Source organism: Ranitomeya imitator, chromosome 2, assembly GCF_032444005.1.
Source record: "Ranitomeya imitator isolate aRanImi1 chromosome 2, aRanImi1.pri, whole genome shotgun sequence".
Taxonomy (NCBI): domain Eukaryota; kingdom Metazoa; phylum Chordata; class Amphibia; order Anura; family Dendrobatidae; genus Ranitomeya; species Ranitomeya imitator.
The window spans coordinates 833498262-833518763 of NC_091283.1; the positions used below are offsets into that span (position 1 = coordinate 833498262).

The 20502-nt window shown below is 43.6% G+C and overlaps 1 protein-coding gene across 1 annotated transcript in view; it reads left to right on the forward strand.

Moving 5' to 3' along the window:
• LOC138667827 (T-cell surface glycoprotein CD4-like) overlaps positions 1-20502 on the forward strand; it is a 47093-nt gene that overhangs the window by 14907 nt on the left and 11684 nt on the right. Inside the window, exons 2-5 of the mRNA XM_069755914.1 lie at positions 7653-7777; positions 17781-17939; positions 19282-19419; positions 19670-19897. Of these exons, the coding sequence (XP_069612015.1) occupies positions 7726-7777; positions 17781-17939; positions 19282-19419; positions 19670-19897 (577 nt within the window). The 5' untranslated portion in view covers positions 7653-7725. The remainder of the gene's footprint in view (positions 1-7652; positions 7778-17780; positions 17940-19281; positions 19420-19669; positions 19898-20502) is intronic.

A 20502-nucleotide genomic window follows, 5' to 3' on the forward strand; every position in this document is an offset into this window, starting at 1 on the left:
TGCAGAAATGTCTTTCTGTCATGTTTTCAGAGTTTTCAAGCTTCTTTTAAACCATATCAGGCTTCAAAGGCCAAGAAGAGCTTAAAAGAATTGATCGGTCCATTCTTCAGGTGCCTTCTGCTATGTTATACATAATGTAAAAGAAGACAAAGATTGAGGCAAAAAAAAACTGCGCAATAGAAGCCAATCAAGACACTTCAATAAAAAAGAAAACCACTGCCGCTGTATTTAAGTCGTTTTGTGCACATGCCCCAAAGGTGGCATTAGACCGTTTTCTTCCTTCTGGGGAAGAGCTATTTTGCAGCAGCTTTTCCGTATGAAAACTGAGGCCAACGTGTAATAAATGTCTAGCAACCCTTTTAATGCAGTCTCATATACGTTTTTTAAAAAACTTTTAAATTGTCTGATCCTGTGCCGAGTGACCCAATGGTTCTTCGGACAAGTATCGCGGCTTCCTCTGTGCCTGCTAATGCTGCATGGATGATGTAGGAGATGTGAATGCACAATGGGAGTTTCAGGCAAGATCATCCATCAGACAACTTCAAAGTGTATTTTCCAAGGCTGAAGGGCTGTAATAAAAGGATTGCGAGAAAGTTATTACAAGCCCTATTAATGAAGTGGCACTGCTGGAAAACGAGATGACAGGTTCCCTTTAAAGAAGTTGTCCACTACTTGGACAACTTCCTCTCATACCCCTTGCTTGGCCCTGATAAAATAATAAAGCCTATACTCACCTTTCCCATGGTGTCGTCACTTGCTCTCCCGGGGCTCCCGTGCTGCTGTTGTGACACGTGACACCGGCATCCAATCAGCACAGCCGTCATTGTCTCCGCCTTCTAATGAATTGAGCAGGAAGAGGAAGTCCAAGATCAGCTCTAGCCCGGACTTCCTCTTCATGTTCTATTTGTCCGAAGGCGGAGACAGTGACGCCAGCTCTGATTGGGCCCCGGCGTCACGTGTCAAAACAGCAGCACGGGAGCCCTGGGTGACCGAGTGCCAACACCGTGGGAACGGTGCCCGCGTGGGAGGCGAGTATAGGCTTTATTATTTTATCGGGGCCAAACATTTTCGTCAAAAAGGGGTTTTCCTAGTAGTGGACAACCCCTTCAAGTATTTACTCATACTTTAAGTTATAGGTGTGAGGCTTTTACTGGTGAATGTGTTTTATTTCTGAAAAATAGGCTTAAGTATGAAAATAGATGGGTGCCAGTGTACATCATATTCATACGTAGATGAATCGGCTGACATTCATCTATTTTTAATGCCTCTGTGGGTGGATGAGAAGATTTCTTCTGGAGGGATGTGGTGGGCTTCTAGCAGGTTTGAGGTTTGCCAAAGCTACGCTCTGATTTACCCATCGCTTCCAAAAGTCACAGCTTTCATTGTAACCAAGACCCCTTGAGGCAAAAATAAATTCTCGGCGAAGCTTCGGGTGTAAAATAAGATATAAGGAACAGGAAAACATGTTATCGTCCTCCATCGTTGGTGATGAACCATTTACATATAGTTTCTCCTCTCCAACCATAACATGAAACAGACAAGGAAAGGGGAAAGTGTGGCATACACTAAGAAAGGGACCCCTTGATAAAGCAAATTGGGGTCCTCATCCAAGTTCTTCATATAAGACCTCGGCCACCTACTAAACCTCTCTGCAAAAGCTGTAGTTCTGCATAGTGTTGAGCTCTGGAACAGAAGCAGGAGGATATGGAGACAAAGGGTTCCTTAACCAAGATCTCATTCTTCCTTAAGTCTTTTGTTGGCTCAGTGGTCCCTAGAAGCCAACTCTGAAAGTGTTTGAACTATAATTCTTCCTCACCTTCACCGGTTAAGAACAAGTTTAAAAAACTTATGTCAGAAGCCTTGATTGGTGCTGAGACTTCCACTCATAGCTAAAACAAAGCAGAAGAAACGCTCAGCAAACGCCGTTCTCATCTGAGACTGGAGGAAGTTTCCTAAAAAAGTGCGGTCATTTTTTTTTAAGTTCTGAATCTTTGCAATATACTCAATTACCTTATTTTGCTTCCTTTTCCTCCTCAATCTCCATGCTGAAAGTGCTGTTTTTACGGCCTGATTCATGCACTTGGGGCAGATGATTTGAACTGCAGTTGTTCCAAAAATCCGTACTCCAGTGTGAGGTTCTCTGCTCCTCTCCTCCCTGCTCAGACTCCATATCACCCTGTCTGAGCAGGAGGGGAGAAGAGAAATAGGGATATTTGTTAAATCTGAGGTTCAAATCAGCTACTGTAAGTGCACGAACCAGGCAGATAAAACAGCTTATAGTTTTGGGGAAAAGAAAGATAACTGAGGTGATTGAGTATATTACAAAGATTCACAACTTTGCAAAGACTGGTTGATTGTTAAATAAACTAAAAAGTAAAGTTATTTACTCTTTAAGCTTTTAGTTCTTAGATTTCCATATCTCTATGAGGTGACACATGAATATGTGTATGAACGTGTGCTCTTCAGTGATGGTAACAGGTCAGGTACCCACATTGATGCTTTCTTCTCAATGAGGTGACAGAAGATAGAGGACTAGAATATTTCTGGTCCACATTCCATCAACTTCTAGCTTTCATGTGTCTTCTACAGATTCTAAGAAACATCTAGATCTTCTTACTGTGAAATGCTTGTGAATGACAATCTACAATAGGAGCAGGGACCCACGGAGTCATGGCTGTCTAAGCCTTATCTGGACTCTTCGTACAAAGAGGACCAACAGCATCTGATGGACCTCGTTGACTTATAATGTTGTTCTTTGGGCCGAGCTGACTCCAAATATACCTTAGGAAGCTGTATTTATTACATGGCTGCCAGTCACATTTGTGGCCATCCATGAACCAGATTGGTCCACCAGAGCAGAAGCCCCTCGTACATAGAAGTCTCTGCATTCTGGCTTTTCGAGAGAGGTCCGAAGTAGCCATGGAGATGATTTTCAGGATTCATATACTGTATATTATTAATGTGTAATAACAATATAATCCTCTAATTTATTTTCACATATTGATTCATTTTTTTATGGTTATGCCTTGCACACCTTCTATGCTCCTTCACTTTTACTTGTGGTCTCCCCACTTCTGCAGGAAATTTAGATTTGATGTGAACCCCCCGTGTACGGAGACATAGGACACCGAGTGCGGAAGCTGGGGGCAGATGAAGCCCACAAACCACATCAGACCATTTATCGCCTTCTCTTATCTTGTATGAAGGGAGTTCATAGTGTATCTCGGGTGTATCTGAGTCTTGCTTCACGTGTACATTCATACGTGTACGTCTAGGATGAAGGACGCATGTTCTCATGTAAAGAAGTATTTCACTTCTTCAGTTTAATAGTTCTATAAAACATTCTGATCCCCCTGGGGGACATTACTGGGGTCCTTCTCAATTGGGGACCTCCAATACCCAATTTTCCCCACTATGAGAGGTCCACTGAACTTAGTCTTTATAGGTCTGTGTGTTTTATGTCATGGGATTAAATGTGATAGAATCTAGACACTGTATAGCTGTTGCTATTCTGTATTTATTGTACAGCACTATTATGTGGACATCATATGACAGTGTTACAGTATGTGGGTACTGTATAGCACTATTATCTAGACATCATATGACAGTATTGTGGGCACCACAATTATGTGGACATCATATGACAGTATTATATGGGCACCGTATTGCACTATTATGTGGACATCATATGACAGTATTACAGTATTATGTAGGCACTGTATGGGGCTATTATGTGGACATCATATGACAGTATTATGTGGGCACCATATAGCACTAATATGTGGAAATCTTATGATAGTATTACAGTATGTGGATACTATATAGCACTATTATGTAGACATCATATGACAGTATTATGTGGGCACCATATAGCACTAATATGTGGATATCTTATGATAGTATTACAGTATGTGGATACTATATAGCACTATTATGTAGAAATCATATGACAGTATTATGTGGGCACTGTATAGTACTATTATTTGGACATTATATGACAGCTTTTTTGTGGGCATTGTAAATCAGAATACAGCGGCATGTAAAAGTTTGGCCACCCCCATATCAAAATTACTGCGCTTGTAAACAGTTAGAAATTATAAAAAGAAATATGGGCTGATGCAAAATTTTGTGCACACTTGGAGATATGTGTGATCAGATAACTTTGACCAAGGTTTCAGACCTTAATTAGCCTGTTAGGGTTATGGCTTCTTCACTATCATTGTTAAGAATGGCCAGGTGATGCAAATTCCCTGTTAGGAAAAACCCAGCCTCCTCTAACCTTGTGCCTAAAACAGCAGCCATGGGTTCTTCTAAGCAGCTGCCTAGCATTCTGAATATGAGAATGGTGGAGGCCCACAAGTCAGGAGAAGGCTATAAGAGAGCTAAATGTTTTCAAGTTGTCCTTTCCTCAGTTCGAAATGTAATTAAGAAATGGCAGTTATCAGGAACAGAGGAGGTCAAGTTAAGGTCTGGAAGACCAAGCAAAATTTCAGTGAGAGCTGCTCATAGCATTACTAGAAAGACAAATCAGAACCCTGCTTGACTGTATAAAGACCTTCAGAAAGATTTAGCAGACTCTAGAGTTGTGGTACATTGTTCTACTGTTCAGAGACACCTGGACAAATACGGCCTTCATGGAAGAGTCATCAGAGGAAAAACTCTCCTGCACCCTCACCATAAAAATGTATGTAAAAGAACATCTACAGTCATGGCCAAAAGTATTGACACCCCTGCAATTCTGTCAGATAATACTCATTTTCTTCCTGAAAATGATTGCAATCACAAATTCTTTGGTATTATTATCTTCATTTAATTTGTCTTAAATGAAAAAAACACAAAAGAGAATGAAGCAAAAAGCAAAACATTGATCATTTCACACAAAACTCCAAAAATGGGCCAGACAATAGTATTGGCACCCTCAGCCTAATACTTGGTTGCACAACCTTTAGCCAAAATAACTGCGACCAACCGCTTCCAGTAACCATGAATGAGTTTCTTACAATGCTCTGCTGGAATTTTAGACCATTCTTCTTTGGCAAACTGCTCCAGGTCCCTGATATTTGAAGGGTGTCTTCTCCAAACTGCCATTTTTAGATCTCTCCACAAGTTTCTATGGGATTCAGGTCTGGACTCATTGCTGGCCACCTTAGAAGTCTCCAGTGCTTTCTCTCAAACCATTTTCTAGTGCTTTTTGAAGTGTGTTTTGGGTCATTGTCCTGCTGGAAGACCCATGACCTCTGAGGGAGACCCAGCTTTCTCACACTGGGCCCTACATTATGCTGCAAAATTTGTTGGTAGTCTTCAGACTTCATAATGTCATGCACACGGTTAAGCAGTCCAGTGCCAGAGGAAGCAAAGCAACCCCAAAACATCAGGGAACCTCCGCCATGTTTGACTGTAGGGACCATGTTCTTTTCTTTGAATGCCTCTTTTTTTCTCCTGTAAACTCTATGTTGACGCCTTTGCCCAAAAAGCTCTACGTTTGTCTCATCTGACCAGAGAACATTTTTCCAAAACGTTTTAGGCTTTTTCAAGTAAGTTTTGGCAAACTCCAGCCTGGCTTTTTTATGTCTCGGGGTAAGAAGTGGGGTCTTCCTGGGTCTCCTACCATACAGTCCCTTTTCATTCAGATGCCGACGGATAGTACGGGTTGACACAGTTGTACCCTCGGACTGCAGGGCAGCTTGAACTTGTTTGGATGTTAGTCGAGGTTCTTTATCCAACATCCGCACAATCTTGCGTTGAAATCTTTTGTGAATTTTTCTTTTCCGTCCACATCTAGGGAGGTTAGCCACAGTGCCATGGGCTTTAAACCTCTTGATGACACTGCGCACAGTAGACACAGGAACATTCAGGTCTTTGGAGATGGACTTGTAGCCTTGAGATTGCTCATGCTTCCTCACAATTTGGTTTCTCAAGTCCTCAGTCTTCTTTCTTTTCTCCATGCTCAATGTGGAACACACAAGGACAGAGGTTGAGTCAACTTTAATCCATGTCAACTGGCTGCAAGTGTGATTTAGTTATTGCCAACACCTGTTAGGTGCCACAGGTAAGTTACAGGTGCTGTTAATTACACAAATTAGAGAAGCATCACATGATTTTTCGAACAGTGTCAATACTTTTGTCCACCCCCTTTTTTATGTTTGGTGTGGAATTATATCCAATTTGGCTTTAGGACGATTCTTTTTGTGTTTTTTCATGTAGGACAAATTAAATGAAGATAATAATACCAAATAATTTGTGTTTGCAATCATTATCAGGAAGAAAATGAGTATTATCTGACAGAATTGCAGGGGTGTCAATACTTTTGGCCATGACTGTAAGCAAGCCTGATGCAGGTTGGAAACAAGTCCTGTGGACCGATAAAGTTAAAATAGAAGTCTATGGCCATGATGATCAAAGATGTGTGTGGAGAAAAAAGGGCACAGAATTTCAGGAAAAGAACATCTCGTCAACCATTAAGCATGGAGGTGGATCAATCATGCTTTGGGGTTGTGGTGCAGCCAACATTTCACGGGTAGAGGGAAGAATGGATTCAATTAAAAGTCAACACATTCTTGATGCAAACATAACACCATGTAGAAAAAAGGTGAAGTTGAAGAGAGGAAGAGGATGGCTTCTACAAATGGATAATGATCCTAAACACGTCAAAATCCACAGCATATGACCTCAAAAGGTGCAAGCTGAAGGTATTACAATGGCCCTCACAGTCCCCTGATCTGAACATCATTGAAAATCTGTAGCTAGACCGCAAAATGGCAGAGGAGGCAAGATGCCCCAGGAATCTCACAGAACTGGAGGAATTATCCAAGGAAGAATGGAGGAAAATCCCTCAAACAAGAACTGAAAGACTCTTGCCTGGCTACACAAATTGTTTACAAAAACCACAGCAACAGTGGCTGCCACACAGCACCAAGACCAAATGAAAGGTGCTGTGTAGTGGCTATTGTTGCGGTGGTTTTGTGCTGGTGGGACAGTGTGGTCTGGAGTCATGGGGACTCAGTCTCGCAGCATGGGCGCGTTAGGCACCAGGCCGCCCGCCCTACTGGTGCATTGTCGATGCTGTGGTGGTTGGTGCACGACGTCGCCCTTTACAGCAATAAAAGTTAGGACCCACTAAGAAGTTCGCTGTGAAGTGGCAGTGGGCTTCATGCAGTCTGATCTGAATCTTAAACTAAGATCCTCATATTCATTTATATATATTTTTGCTTAGCGCCTTTAGATCAATGTATGATTTTTTGGAGGTGCGGTGCATGCTCTTTTTTCAGCGCTTTTATGTCTCTGTGTCAGCAGATACTACCTCTTGAAGCTCATCAAGAGAATGCCAAGAGTGTGCAAAGCAGTCATCAAAGCAAAAGGTGGCTACTTTGAAGAACCTAGAATATAAGACATAATTTCAGTTGTTTCACACTTTTTTGTTAAGTATATAATTCCACATGTGTTAATTCATAGTTTTGATGCCTTCAGTGTGAATTTACCATTTTCATAGTCATGAAAACACAGACAAATCTTTAAATGAAAAAGTGTGTCCAAACTTTTTGTCTGTACTGTATGTTTCACACAAAGACATTTGCAGACCTCAGTCCAGCCCTTATGATAATATGAAGAGATAATATCAAGTATATTATGCATTAATCTTCTTCTATCTACAGAGCATTGGAACGAATTGCAGCCACATTGCAGATCAACAGAAAAAGTTTATAAAGTCATTTCATCTTTTCTGCCATGAAGAAAAAATTATATGGATTCTGCTTTATCGTCCTATATCTCCAAACATGTAAGTATGAAGTCGTCACGTCGTACATACAGTTGAAACCAGAAGTTTCCATACCCTATATAAAGACACATCTGCAGGTTTTTCTCAATATCTCACATGAAATCAGAATAAACCTTTCCCGTTTTAGGCCAATTAGGATAATCATAATTATTAATATTTTCCAAATGCCAGAATTATGAGAGAGAGAGAGAATGTTTTAAGGCATTTTTATTACTAACTGCAAACTCAAAAGTTTCCATCTATTTCATTAGTATTTGGTCCCATTGCCCTTAAACTGAATGACTTGGGTTAGACGTTTGGGATTTCCTTCCACAAGCTTTTCACAATAGTTGGTTGGATTTCGGGCCCATTCCTCCTGACAAAACTGTTGTAACTGATCAAGGATTGTAGGTCGCCTTGCTCACACCGGTCTTTGCCCATAAATTTTCAATAGGATTGAGATCAGGGCTTTGTGATGGCCGCTCCAGAACATTGACTTTGTTGTCCTGAAGCCACTTTGTTACCATTTTGGCAGTATGCTTCGGGTCATTGTCCATTTGGAAGACCCATTTCCACCCAAGCTTTAACTTCCTGACTGATGCCTTGAGATGTTTCTTCAGTGTTGCCACATAATCTTCTTTTGTCATGATGCCATCTATTTTGTGAAGTGCACCAGTCCCTCCTGCAGCAAAACAACCTAACAACATTATGCTGCCACCACCGTGTTTCACAGTTGGGATGGTGTTCTTAGGTTTCCAAGCTTCTCGCTTATTCCTCCAAATGTAATCATAGTCATTATGCCCAAAAAGTTCAATTTTAGTTTAATCAGACCATAGGACATGTCTCCAAAAATTAAGGTCTTTTTTTCCTGTGCACATTTACAAACATTAATCTGCTTTTTAATGTTTCTTTTGGAGTAATGGCTTCTTCCTGGCAGAGCGGCCTTTCAGCCCATGTTGATACAGTACTCGTTTCACTGTAGATATTGACACACTCTTACCAGCTTCCGTCATCATCTTCACAGGGTCTTTTGCTTTTGTCCTTGGGTTGATATGCACATGCCTGACCAAAGCACGTTCATCTCTGGGACACAGAACTCGTCTCCTTCCTGAGCAGTATGATGGCTGGACATTCCCATTTTGTTTGTACTTGCGTATAATTGCTTGTACAGATAAACGAGGCACCTTCAGGTATCTTGAAATTGTACCCAAGGATGTGCCAGACTTGTGCAAGTCTAGAATTTTTTTCCTGGTACCTTGGCTGATTTCTTGAGACTTTCCCATGATGCTACACAAAAGAAGCAGTGTGTTTCAGGCAGGGTCGGCGTTAGGGGCAGGCAGACCAGGCAGCTTCCTAGGGCCTCCGCTCCTCCAGGGGCCCCCAGCTGAGCCAGTGGCATGCCGCTAATAGCAGCACACCACATGGCCGTTGAGGTGCCTGGTGCCACCTCCCCATCGATGATTCAACTTATCGGCATCATAGATGCTGATACAGTTGAAAGCAGTGATGGAGGAGAGAGTGTCAGCTGACACTCCCTCTCCCATCACTCCCCCTGCCTGTTACTCAGCAGACATGTGATCACATCACTTGATCGTGCACTACGCTGTACCAGCTGTGGAGTCGATGAGACCAGAGCAGCAGAGCCTGGAGCAGCACGTGGAACAAGGATGAGGGGCGAGTATTGTGCGAGTGTATGCATTATTAAGTGTGTGTCTGGACTGTACTGTGTGTTGGGGAGCCGCACTATACTGTTTGTTGGTGGGTGCTGCACTATACTGTGTGTTGGGGGAGCTGCACCATACTGTGTGTTGGGGGAGATGCGCTATACTGTGTGTGGAGGGAGCTGCACTATACTGTGTGTTGGGGAGCTGCACTATACTGTTTGTTGGGGGAGCTGCATTATGCTGCTTGTTGGGGGAGCTACACTATACTTTGTGTTTGGGGAGCTGCACTATACTGTGTGTTGTGGGGGAGCTGCACTATACTGTGTGTTGGGAGAGCTGCACTATACTGTGTGTTGGGGAGCTGCACTATACTGTGTGTTGGGGAGCTGTACTATACTGTGTGTTGGGAGAAGCTGCACTATACTGTGTGTTGTGGGGGAGCTGCACTATACTGTGTGTTGGGGAGCTGTACTATACTGTGTGTTGGGAGAAGCTGCACTATACTGTGTGTAGTGGGGGAGCTGCACTATACCCTGTGTTGGGAGGAGCTGCACTATACTGTGTGTAGTGGGGGAGCTGCACTATACTGTGTGTTGTGGGGGAGCTGTACTATACTGTTTGTTGGGGGAGCTGCACTATACTGTGTGTTGTGGGGGAGCTGTACTATACTGTTTGTTGAGGGAGCTGCACTATACTGTGTGTTGGGGAGCTGTACTATACTGTGTGTTGGGAGAAGCTGCACTATACTGTGTGTTGTGGGGGAGCTGCACTATACTGTGTGTTGGGGAGCTGTACTATACTGTGTGTTGGGAGAAGCTGCACTATACTGTGTGTAGTGGGGGAGCTGCACTATACCCTGTGTTGGGAGGAGCTGCACTATACTGTGTGTAGTGGGGGAGCTGCACTATACTGTGTGTTGTGGGGGAGCTGTACTATACTGTTTGTTGGGGGAGCTGCACTATACTGTGTGTTGTGGGGGAGCTGTACTATACTGTTTGTTGAGGGAGCTGCACTATACTGTGTGTTGGGGAGCTGTACTATACTGTGTGTTGGGAGAAGCTGCACTATACTGTGTGTTATGGGGGAGCTGCACTATACCCTGTGTTGGGAGGAGCTGTGTTGTGAATTCTGTGGCAAAGCTCCCTCCTGTGGTCACAAGTGGTACTTCGGCTGATTCTCTCTGTGAGCTTCCGTTGGTGGAGGAAAGTGGTACTGCGGCTTCTGAGTTTCCTTCCTCAGGTGATGTGGTGAAGTCGTTAGGTGCTGCTCTATTTAACTCCACCTTGTGCTTTGATCCTGGCCTCCAGTCAATGTTCTAGTATTGGACCTGTTTCCTCCTGGATCGTTCCTGTGGCCTGCTGCTCTGCATAGCTAAGTTCCGCTTTGCTATTTTGTTTGCTGTTTTTTTCTGTCCAGCTTGTCTATTTGTTTTTTCCTGCTTGCTGGGAGCTCTGGGACGCAGAGGGTGTACCTCCGTGCCGTTAGTTCGGTACGGAGGGTCTTTTTGCCCCCTTTGCGTGGTTTTTGTAGGGTTTTGTGTTGACCGCAAAGTTATCTTTTCTATCCTCGCTCTGTTCAGAAAGTCGGGCCTCACTTTGCTAAATCTATTTCATCTCTACGTTTGTCTTTTCATCTTTACTCACAGTCATTATATGTGGGGGATGCCTTTTCCTTTGGGGTATTTCTCTGAGGCAAGGTAGGCTTATTTTCTATCTTCAGGCTAGCTAGTTTTTCAGGCTGTGTCGAGTTGCATAGGGAGCGTTAGGCGCAATCCACGGCTGCCTTTAGTGTGTTGGTGAGGATTAGGGATTGCGCTCAGCAGAGTTTCCACGTCTCAGAGTTCGTTCTATGTTTTTGGGTTATTGTCAGGTCACTGTATGTGCTCTGACCTCAATGTCCATTGTGGTACTGAATTACCTTATCATGACAGTACTGGAGGCCAAAAGTACTAATGATTCTCAATAGAGGGAAAAAAGAAGTTCTGAGACCATTTTTTTTTCTCTGCACTGTGTTTGTGTCTTTTTTTTCCCCTAGACATTTGGGTGTTTCAGGACACAGGTGTAGCGATGGACATTAAGGGTCTGTCTTCATGTGTGGATCAGCTCACGGCAAGAGTACAAAATATTCAAGACTTTGTGGTTCAGAATTCTATGTTAGAACCGAGAATTCCTATTCCTGATTTGTTTTTTGGAGATAGAACTAAATTTCTGAGTTTCAAAAATAATTGTAAACTATTTCTGGCTTTGAAACCTCGCTCCTCTGGTGACCCAGTTCAACAAGTTAGGATCATTATTTCTTTTTTACGTGGCGACCCTCAGGACTGGGCATTTTCTCTTGCGTCAGGAGATCCTGCATTAAGTAATATCGATGCGTTTTTCCTGGCGCTCGGATTGCTGTACGATGAACCTAATTCAGTGGATCAGGCAGAGAAAAATTTGCTGGCTCTGTGTCAGGGTCAGGATGAGATAGAGGTATATTGTCAGAAATTTAGAAAGTGGTCCGTACTCACTCAATGGAATGAAGGTGCGCTCGCAGCTATTTTCAGAAAAGGTCTCTCTGAAGCCCTTAAGGATGTCATGGTGGGATTTCCTATGCCTGCTGGTCTGAATGAGTCTATGTCTTTGGCCATTCAGATCGGTCGACGCTTGTGTGAGCGTAAATCTGTGCACCATTTGGCGGTATTACCTGAGCTTAAATCTGAGCCTATGCAGTGCGATAGGACTTTGACCAGAGTTGAACGGCAAGAACACAGACGTCTGAATGGGCTGTGTTTCTACTGTGGTGATTCCACTCATGCTATCTCTGATTGTCCTAAGCGCACTAAGCGGTTCGCTAGGTCTGCCACCATTGGTACGGTACAGTCAAAATTTCTTCTGTCCGTTACCTTGATCTGCTCTTTGTCATCGTATTCTGTCATGGCATTTGTGGACTCAGGCGCTGCTCTGAATTTGATGGACTTGGAGTATGCTAGGCGTTGTGGGTTTTTCTTGGAGCCCTTGCAGTGTCCTATTCCATTGAGAGGAATTGATGCTACGCCTTTGGCCAAGAATAAGCCTCAGTACTGGACCCAGCTGACCATGTGCATGGCTCCTGTACATCAGGAGGTTATTCGCTTTCTGGTGTTGCATAATCTGCATGATGTGGTCGTGTTGGGGTTGCCATGGCTACAAGTCCATAATCCAGTATTAGATTGGAAATCCATGTCTGTGTCCAGCTGGGGTTGTCAGGGGTTACATGGTGATGTCCCATTTCTGACTATTTCGTCATCCACCCCTTCTGAGGTTCCAGAGTTCTTGTCTGATTACCGGGATGTATTTGATGAGCCCAAGTCCGATACCCTACCTCCGCATAGGGATTGTGATTGTGCTATCGATTTGATTCCTGGTAGTAAATTCCCAAAAGGTCGACTGTTTAATTTATCTGTGCCTGAGCACGCCGCTATGCGGAGTTATGTGAAGAAGTCCTTGGAGAAGGGGCATATTCGCCCGTCATCGTCGCCATTAGGAGCAGGGTTCTTTTTTGTGGCCAAGAAGGATGGTTCACTGAGACCTTGTATAGATTACCGCCTTCTAAATAAGATCACGGTTAAATTTCAGTACCCTTTTCTGTTGTTATCTGATTTGTTTGCTCGGATTATGGGGGCTAGTTGGTTCACCAAGATAGATCTTCGTGGTGCGTATAATCTTGTGCGTATTAAGCGAGGCGATGAATGGAAAACTGCATTTAATACGCCCGAGGGCCATTTTGAGTATCTAGTAATGCCATTCGGACTTGCCAATGCTCCATCAGTGTTTCAGTCCTTTATGCATGACATCTTCCAAGAGTACCTGGATAAATTCCTGATTGTGTACTTGGATGACATTTTGATCTTCTCGGATGATTGGGAGTCTCATGTGAAGCAGGTCAGAACGGTGTTTCAGGTCCTGCGTGCTAATTCTTTGTTTGTGAAGGGATCAAAGTGTCTCTTTGGTGTTCAGAAGGTTTCATTTTTGGGGTTCATCTTTTCCCCTTCTACTATCGAGATGGACCCTGTTAAGGTCCAAGCCATCCATGATTGGACTCAGCCGACATCTCTGAAAAGTCTGCAAAAGTTCCTGGGCTTTGCTAATTTTTATCGTTGCTTCATCTGCAATTTTTCTAGTATTGCTAAACCATTGACCGATTTGACCAAGAAGTGTGCTGATGTGGTCAATTGGTCTTCTGCTGCTGTGGAAGCTTTTCAAGAGTTGAAGCGTCATTTTTCTTCTGCCCCTGTGTTGTGTCAACCAGATGTTTCACTTCCGTTCCAGGTCGAGGTTGATGCTTCTGAGATTGGAGCAGGGGCTGTTTTGTCGCAGAGAAGTTCTGATTGCTCGGTGATGAAACCATGCACCTTCTTTTCCAGGAAGTTTTCGCCTGCTGAGCGAAATTATGATGTGGGCAATCGAGAGTTGCTGGCCATTAAGTGGGCATTCGAGGAGTGGCGTCATTGGCTTGAAGGAGCTAAGCATCGCGTGGTGGTCTTGACTGATCATAAGAACTTGACTTATCTCGAGTCTGCCAAGCGGTTGAATCCTAGACAGGCTCGTTGGTCGCTGTTTTTTGCCCGTTTTGACTTTGTGATTTCGTACCTTCCGGGCTCTAAAAATGTGAAGGCGGATGCTCTGTCTAGGAGTTTTGTGCCCGACTCTCCGGGTTTATCTGAGCCGGCGGGTATCCTCAAAGAGGGAGTAATTGTGTCTGCCATCTCCCCTGATTTGCGGCGGGTGCTGCAAAAATTTCAGGCTAATAAACCTGATCGTTGCCCAGCGGAGAGACTGTTTGTCCCTGATAGGTGGATGAATAAAGTTATCTCTGAGGTTCATTGTTCGGTGTTGGCTGGTCATCCTGGAATCTTTGGTACCAGAGATTTGGTGGCTAGATCCTTTTGGTGGCCATCTCTGTCGCGGGATGTGCGTACTATTGTGCAGTCCTGTGGGATTTGTGCTCGGGCTAAGCCCTGCTGTTCTCGTGCCAGTGGGTTGCTTTTGCCCTTGCCAATCCCGAAGAGGCCTTGGACACATATCTCTATGGATTTTATTTCAGATCTTCCCGTCTCTCAAAAGATGTCAGTCATTTGGGTGGTCTGTGATCGCTTCTCTAAGATGGTCCATTTGGTACCCTTGTCTAAATTACCTTCCTCCTCTGATTTGGTGCCATTGTTCTTCCAGCATGTGGTTCGTTTACATGGCATTCCAGAGAATATCGTTTCTGACAGAGGTTCCCAGTTTGTTTCGAGGTTTTGGCGAGCCTTTTGTGGTAGGATGGGCATTGACTTGTCTTTTTCCTCGGCTTTCCATCCTCAGACTAAGCTCGGCTACCTTGGTTTCGCCTTTTTTCTGCAACTCTGGGTTCCATCCTCGTTTCTCTTCAGGGCAGGTTGAGTCTTCGGACTGTCCTGGTGTGGATACTGTGGTGGACAGGTTGCAGCAGATTTGGACTCATGTTGTGGACAATTTGACCTTGTCCCAGGAGAAGGCTCAACGTTTCGCTAATCGCAGACGCTGTGTGGGTCCCCGACTTCGTGTTGGGGATTTGGTTTGGTTATCTTCTCGTCATATTCCTATGAAGGTTTCCTCTCCTAAGTTTAAACCTCGTTTAATTGGTCCGTATAGGATTTCTGAGGTTCTTAATCCTGTGTCTTTTCGTCTGACCCTTCCAGATTCTTTTTCCATACATAACGTATTCCATAGGTCATTGTCGCGGAGATACGTGGCACCTATGGTTCCATCTGTTGATCCTCCTGCCCCGGTTTTGGTGGAGGGGGAGTTGGAGTATATTGTGGAGAAGATTTTGGATTCTCGTGTTTCAAGACGGAAACTCCAGTATCTGGTTAAGTGGAAGGGTTATGCTCAGGAAGATAATTCCTGGGTCTTTGCCTCTGATGTCCATGCTCCCGATCTTGTTCGTGCCTTTCATATGGCTCATCCTGGTCGTCCTGGGGGCTCTGGTGAGGGTTCGGTGACCCCTCCTCAAGGGGGGGGTACTGTTGTGAATTCTGTGGCAGAGCTCCCTCCTGTGGTCACAAGTGGTACTTCGGCTGATTCTCTCTGTGAGCTTCCGTTGGTGGAGGAAAGTGGTGCTGCGGCTTCTGAGTTTCCTTCCTCAGGTGATGTGGTGAAGTCGTTAGGTGCTGCTCTATTTAACTCCACCTTGTGCTTTGATCCTGGCCTCCAGTCAATGTTCTAGTATTGGACCTGTTTCCTCCTGGATCGTTCCTGTGGCCTGCTGCTCTGCATAGCTAAGTTCCGCTTTGCTATTTTGTTTGCTGTTTTTTTCTGTCCAGCTTGTCTATTTGTTTTTTCCTGCTTGCTGGGAGCTCTGGGACGCAGAGGGTGTACCTCCGTGCCGTTAGTTCGGTACGGAGGGTCTTTTTGCCCCCTTTGCGTGGTTTTGGTAGGGTTTTGTGTTGACCGCAAAGTTATCTTTCCTATCCTCGCTCTGTTCAGAAAGTCGGGCCTCACTTTGCTAAATCTATTTCATCTCTACGTTTGTCTTTTCATCTTTACTCACAGTCATTATATGTGGGGGATGCCTTTTCCTTTGGGGTATTTCTCTGAGGCAAGGTAGGCTTATTTTCTATCTTCAGGCTAGCTAGTTTTTCAGGCTGTGTTGAGTTGCATAGGGAGCGTTAGGCGCAATCCACGGCTGCCTTTAGTGTTTTGGTGAGGATTAGGGATTGCGGTCAGCAGAGTTTCCACGTCTCAGAGTTTGTTCTATGTTTTTGGGTTATTGTCAGGTCACTGTATGTGCTCTGACCTCAATGTCCATTGTGGTACTGAATTACCTTATCATGACAGAGCTGCACTATACTGTGTGTTGTGGGGGAGCTGCACTATACTGTGTGTTGTGGGGGAGCTGCACTATACTGTGTGTTGGGGGAGCTGCACCAGACTGTGTTGGGAAGCTGCACTATACTGTGTGTTGGAGGAGCTGTACTATACTGTTTGTTTGGGGCAGCTGCACTATACTGTGTGTTGGGGAGCTGCACTATACTGTGTGTTGGGGAGCTGTACTATACTGTGTGTTGGGAGGAGCTGCACTATACTGTGTATCGGGTGAAGCTGCACTATACTATGTGTTGGGGAGGGAGCTGGTCTATACTGTGTGTTGGGGGATCTGCACTATACTGTGTGTTGGAGAGCTGCACTATACTGTGTGTTGGGGGAGCTGCACTATACTGTGTGTTGGGGGAGATGCACTATAATGTGTGTTGGGTGGAGCTGCACTATACTGTGTGTTGGGGATCTGCACTATACTGTGTGTTGGGGAGCTGCACTATACTGTGTATTGGGGAGCTTCAACTATACTATGTGTTGGGGAGCTGCACTATACTGTGTGTTGGGGAGGGAGGTGCTCCATACTGTGTGTTGGGGGGAATGGCACTATACTGTGTGTGGAGTGGGGCTGCATTATACTGTGTGTGTGTGGGGGGGTAGCTGCAGTATACTCTGAGGGGGTGCTGCAATATACTCTGAGGGGGGATGCAGTATACTCTATAAGGGGGATGCAGTATACCCTGAGGGGGCTGCATTATACTCTATCAAAGACCATGGGGAGCTGCATTATACTGTATTGAAAACTATCTGTCCCCATCTTCCTCAGTCGGTGTAAAGAAACTTGGGGACAAGTGTTGAACAATTTCAATGTCGTCGATCACGTGTGTTTAACGGCCTGAACTCTGCATCTGTAAATACAGCTGAAATATTTGTGTGATGTGGAATATGTGAGCATTTGGGACCCCACTTTAAAAGTTTGCCCAGGGCACCACTTTCTCTAAAACCGGCCCTGGTTTCAGGTGTGCATTAAAATACATCCACAGGTGTGTCTCTAATTGACTCAGATGTTGCCAAAAAAAACAGAGCAAAATCATTAGCTTCCAAATACATGGCATCATCATGCGGGCAATCCAGAATTGTTTAACGGCATAGTAATCTTAGTGTACGTAAAGTTTTGCCTTTGCAGTAAGTAATAAAAATGACCCTATCCTGTTACTTATATTCCCCATCTTGGGTCTTAAATCATTCTCGCTCTCTCATTATTCTGGCATTTGACAAATATTATTAATTATGATTATCCTAATTGATCTAAAACAGGAAAGGTTTATTCTGATTTCATGTCAGATATTGAGAAAAACCTGCAGATGTGTCTTTTTAAATAGCGGATGGAAACTACAAGTGTCATCTGTAATTCCATGCCATTATATAGTTCCGTGGGCCTCCTGTATTCCCCATTCTAAGCTTTTCAGGGACCCCTCAAGCTCTCTGGGCTCAGGGTGTCGGCTTGAAGTTACCAAAAATATTAGAAAAATTAAATATTAACTCATTGTTATTTTGTTTCAGGTCTCTCGTCAGCGCTCCGTGTAAAAATCCTAGCTGAAGTTGGAAAGCACGTTTCTTTCCCTTGTAATAAACCGCCCAATGGGGATATCGAATGGTTCAAGGAGCAGAAACTTCTCGGATGTAGAAACAACAGAAGATTTTTCGGTCCAGGAGCAAAAGGTAAAGCTGGTATGGTAACCACAGTTCAGAAATAGTAATACATCTCCAGGTTACAAACAATATTTGCTTCTTCTTTCTTTTGCTTTTTTCCTCTTTTTTTTTTTTTTTTTTTTATCCTATGTTCCAAGAGCCATTTTCTGGGGGGTGAAATAGCCGTAAAAAGAAAAGAATATTTGTTGTGGGATTTCATTTTTACAGTAAAAAATTAAATATTTATTCTGTTCCAAGGATAATTACAGTTATTATTATATTACATTTATTTAGTGGGTTTTTTTATGTTTTTTTTAAAGCGCTTATCACAAAGATTAAATAATTTATTTTAAAAGTTTAGACATTAATAATGGATACGTTGATCTCAAATATGTTTTATTTATTTAGTTTTATTTATAGAATGAAAAAAGGAAGAATCACAATTTTTTTTTTTAAGATGTTTAACATTTTGTTAAACGATTTTTTCACCGCTAGGAACTTGAACCTGTGACCACTAGAATGCACGTACAATACACTGCAATACTATTGTATTGGCATTTTAGTAATCTCCCCATCAGCCCATAAACAACCTGATGATTTCTTCATGGAGGGGCTGATGGGGAGAAAGAGAGATCATCCTTCTCTCTGACCACTTACATGCTGCAGTCGCTATTGACTGTGGTATGAGTTAAACTGTCTGAAACGTCACATGTCAGGGAGGGGTTAATAAGATATATATATATATTTATAGATGAGATATGAGAGGTTTGCTTTGTTTTAAAACTCTTTTATCTGTACAATTTTTATTTTTCAAAACTTCCCACGGGTGGTCACATTATAGACACTTCAGTCCTGGATTGTCTGTATAGACAGGGCAGCAGGGTGTGCACTTTATGACACTTGCTATTAATGGGAGTGAAGCAACAGAAAATGTCACAGTCTAATATAGTCTCTAGGAAATTATGGAGTAACTCTGTTTATATAGTGTTACTATCCTGCTGCCTCAGGTCCTCTAGCTGTACAGTAGAGTTGTCATCATCCTCCCCAATGATAATGACTATGAAGCGACTCTGCACATTCTGTCCCAGTCTACACAGCAAAGCTGAATAGTGAGCTGCTCAAAACAGGAAGCACCGACTTATTCTTTGTGAAAATGAGAATACTTAAATATTTTATTCTATGTGGGTAAATGAAAAAAAATAAAGTTAATATTTTACGGTGAACGATGTCAAGCAATATGTTCCTAGATGTTCCAGATGTTCCTAGACATCATTTAAAAGCTGTTAAATAGAACTTTTTTTCAAACTTTTTCCAAACTTGCCCAATAGGACAAGGGACAATATTCTCCATGAAGTTATCTTGTCCATTTCAGATCAACAACGTTACAACGACCCATGCCATGAAGCCAATGACCTAGTGGTGTCAGATCTTAGGACCGCGGATTCAGGCACTTACACTTGTAAATATCGAAGTAACGTGATTATAACCGTGGAACTCTTCATCTTTCAAGGTGCGTCATGAGTAAAGGGTTTGGTTTAGGGTCTGAAATGTATTACTTTTAGGTCTAGGGTCTGGCTTTATTTAGTCAGGGGACCGATACCGCTTAACGGATATGGCAGATACTATGTGTGGCACCGTTCCCGACCCAGATCATCTGTCAGGTCATTTGGGAGTTAGACCTTCACAAAAGTGTCTTCTTCAGTGCTGAGTTTGCTTGCTCTGTGTTCCTTCTCATCCAATCTTATTTTTGTTTTCGGCAGTCTCCATAGTCCCTTCTGCCAATCTTCTCCCATCAGAAGACCTTGAGTTGAATCTGACGCCGTCATCAGTTCCAGGACTCAAAGTGTCGTGGAAGAAGGATGGAATGGCGATGTCGAATGATCCTAAACTGGAGGAGAACAATGTGCAATCGAACGCCGTTTACGAGTGCCGCATTACGATGGCTGGTGGAAACGAACTCATCATCACCACACCTATCACAGTTTTTGGTATTGGAACCACACTCTCCCATCTCTATCCATAGGCTGCGGCCGGGTGACCACAATGTGCAGAGCCGCAACAGCACAGTTACATACACTGCATAGTGGCCGGTGGTGGTACTGCAGCTCAGCTCCTATTGAATAGAATGGGAGCTGAGCTGCAGTACCGAGAACGGCCACTACACAATATATGGAGCTGGACTATTACAGCTCTGTAGACTGTGTACATCCGACCTGCTAACAGCTGATAGGTGAGGGTCCTACACCCAGTACACCCACCGATCCATTACTGATGTTGGATTGGTTGAATGTGCCCGTCTACTCCGGGCAAAAATTGGATTTCAGGATCCACATTCCCAACCAACCCCCAAAGTCCACATGCCCTCCTACCCCCAGTGTTGGAAAAACTCAAGGCTATCCAAGTAAAAGATAAAATTGCCTACGGCTGTAACCACCACTAGAGGGAGCTCTAAGCAGCTCTCATTAAACTCTATTAAATCAGTATGCAATAAACTCCAATAACCTCGGCTGCCCAGTTAGCGTTCTTGGGTACTAGAAACCCCCTTTCCCCAATTTTACCTATAATTTGGAGATATATTTAAGAGTCTTAGTCA